Source organism: Oryza brachyantha, chromosome 9 (genome assembly GCF_000231095.2).
Source record: "Oryza brachyantha chromosome 9, ObraRS2, whole genome shotgun sequence".
NCBI classification, from domain to species: Eukaryota; Viridiplantae; Streptophyta; class Magnoliopsida; order Poales; family Poaceae; genus Oryza; species Oryza brachyantha.
Window position 1 is genome coordinate 8655338 of NC_023171.2, and position 2563 is coordinate 8657900.

A 2563-nucleotide genomic window follows, 5' to 3' on the forward strand; every position below is an offset into this window, starting at 1 on the left:
TATACCTCACGGTATAAAAGGAAAGAAGGGAGCAAAGCTCTTATATAAAAGATTATATAACTTCTACCATCCATATCCTACCAACTAGTCCAAGATGCATATATCTTACTACGATGAAAACCAATACGATTGGCAACTTGTGAGGTTAAAATAAATGAAAAATCACCGGTGGAATAATTCAATTGTCCATAATAGTGCGAAAACCGGGAAGTTGTAATACATTTCATTTTTGTTGTAAAGTTGCGGTGCATGATTCCATCCCTTGATCAAATTAAAATTTAAGTCCCGGTGTTTATATTTATGCATATGTGAGTATGTTTTAGTGAGAATCTTATGATGTTCCCAAAACTATCCCTTGCTTCCCATCTGTTGATCGTGTATGAAGGATCAATACACAGTCAGAGATACATCTTCTGTGTAATTGAAAAAGAATACCTAAAATAATACTACCAAGTAAACAAAAAACCGCAAATATATCAGGGTCATCACTTAGCATTTTCTTAAAAAGAGAAAAGCAGTACATTTATAAAAAAAATAATTTAAAAGTAAAACTTTTATATACATGTTCTTAACGATATAAAATCAAATGTTGAAAAATAAACTATGATGAAACCCTCCAAAATCAACTCTAAATGTAAGGCTAAGGCTATAATATTGGTTTATAAGAATAAACAGAAGTCTATATCGTGACCTAATAAAATGCCCAAAAACTTTTTTTTCTTTTATGGGAAGACCCTTAAGGAGCTTAATTAGTGGATCAGCATTTGCATAGCAAGCAAAAGGGACTCGTGAGCAGCAGTAGGGCCAAGTCATGCCTCAACACCATGACGTACACGTGTACTCCCACACGATGACGATCGAGCGCCATTGCCATGGATCACCAGTGTTCACCACCACTTGGAGTGAGAGAGATCATCAGCGACAGCCCAAAACGTTTGCCAACCAACCAGCTACCGGCCACCTTGTCTTCTTCTTCCCCTCTCCCTCCCCCTTTATATAAAGGCAGGTGGTGGCAATGGCGTCGTCTCACCATGTACCTCCTAAAGCTAAAGCTAAAGCTCTAGCTCTAGCTCTAGCTCGTCGGTCGATCGATCGTTCGTTTCATTGTGCAAAAGCCCAAATCAAGCAAGGCTTTTTCTTGAAGCTTCTCGCGGCTTTGATTCTGGTTCTTCGTCTTCTTCTTGTTGTTGTTCGCGGTTGAGAGTTTGCAACTTAACAATGGGGAGGCAGCCGTGCTGCGACAAGGTTGGGCTGAAGAAGGGGCCCTGGACGGCGGAGGAAGACCAGAAGCTCGTCAGCTTCCTCCTCGGCAACGGCCAATGCTGCTGGAGGGCCGTCCCCAAGCTCGCCGGTGAGTCACGTCGGGCTCGCCGGCCGGAGTGCGTGCCTTCCGCCGATCAATGGCTGACCTGACGTTTGCTCGTGGACAGGGTTGCTCCGGTGCGGGAAGAGCTGCCGGCTCCGGTGGACCAACTACCTCCGGCCGGACCTGAAGCGGGGGCTCCTGTCGGAGGCCGAGGAGAAGACGGTCATCGACCTGCACGAGCAGCTCGGCAACAGGTAGGTTCATTGAACTCCTCGAAGCTAGCGCCATGGCAGTCGGTCAGTTGAGCTAGAGAGCTTTAAGTGTATCTGGACGTGCAGGTGGTCCAAGATCGCGTCGCAGCTGCCCGGCCGGACGGACAACGAGATCAAGAACCACTGGAACACGCACATCAAGAAGAAGCTCAGGAAGATGGGCATCGACCCCGTCACGCACAAGCCCCTCCACCCTGCCCCTGCTAATCCTCCTCCGCTGCCGGCCGACGGCGACGGCTCGCCGGAGGAGGAAGAGGGGGTAGAGGACAAGACGTCCGCTGCTGTACTGGGAAGCGCGACGACGAGCACCGGCACCGACGGCGGCGGTGGCCACGACGTGTTCTGCACCGACGAGGTGCCCATGCTACACCTGGACGACATCGTCTTGCCGGGCGTCGACGTCGGCACCGCCACCACGGGCTCGCCTTTTTCCGAGTCGTCCGCCACGTCGTCGTCGTCGTCGTACTCCGCCTCGGCGTCGAGCGGCGGCATCGACGAGGAGTGGCTGGCATCGATCATGGAGTGGCCGGAGTCGATGTACCTGGTGGGGCTGGACGTCGACGACATGGTCACGGCGGCGGCGGCGGCGACGGCGACGTCGTCGTCGTGGGAGTTCGAGGATCCGTTCAACACGTACCAGAGGATCGCGTTGTTTGATCACGGCCACGAGCTGACATGGGCTTGACGCGACGACGACGACGACTTCATGGATTTTTCGTACAAAAATTCATCGGCGCGAGCAAGCTGCACCCTAGTGATTTACTATTGGATTATTAAATTACTGCCCTAATTAGAACATAAGATAATTAATTAAAGAAATGAAGTGGTTGTGAGAGAGTGACAAATGCACATCCCCTTTAATTCCTTTCTCTTTTTTTTTTCTGCTCATCATTTTTCTTCAGGCTTCTTTTAGGTACATGTATTTTGTCATACATATGCATGTAATTAAAAGGAATTTGAATAATGAAAATGAGAGAGAATGGTG

General features: G+C 48.8%; 1 protein-coding gene across 1 annotated transcript; it reads left to right on the forward strand.

Annotated features, from left to right (window-relative positions):
* The first annotated feature begins 1022 nt into the window (after positions 1–1022).
* On the forward strand, positions 1023–2563 carry LOC102709024 (transcription factor MYB20-like). The gene is made up of 3 exons (XM_006660547.3): positions 1023–1351; positions 1431–1560; positions 1645–2563. The coding sequence occupies exons 1-3, from the start codon at positions 1219–1221 to the stop codon at positions 2261–2263; spliced, it is 882 nt and encodes a 293-aa protein (XP_006660610.2). The 5' UTR covers positions 1023–1218; the 3' UTR covers positions 2264–2563.

What these genes read in the sequence shown, in the direction of transcription:
- LOC102709024 (XM_006660547.3), top strand. Translation starts at nt 1,219, where the DNA reads ATGGGGAGGCAGCCGTGCTGCGACAAGGTTGGGCTGAAGAAGGGGCCC. An exon ending in GGCCGTCCCCAAGCTCGCCG is followed by an intron (nt 1,352 to 1,430) that starts GTGAGTCACGTC and finishes GCTCGTGGACAG; the next exon opens with GGTTGCTCCGGTGCGGGAAG. An exon ending in CACGAGCAGCTCGGCAACAG is followed by an intron (nt 1,561 to 1,644) that starts GTAGGTTCATTG and finishes CTGGACGTGCAG; the next exon opens with GTGGTCCAAGATCGCGTCGC.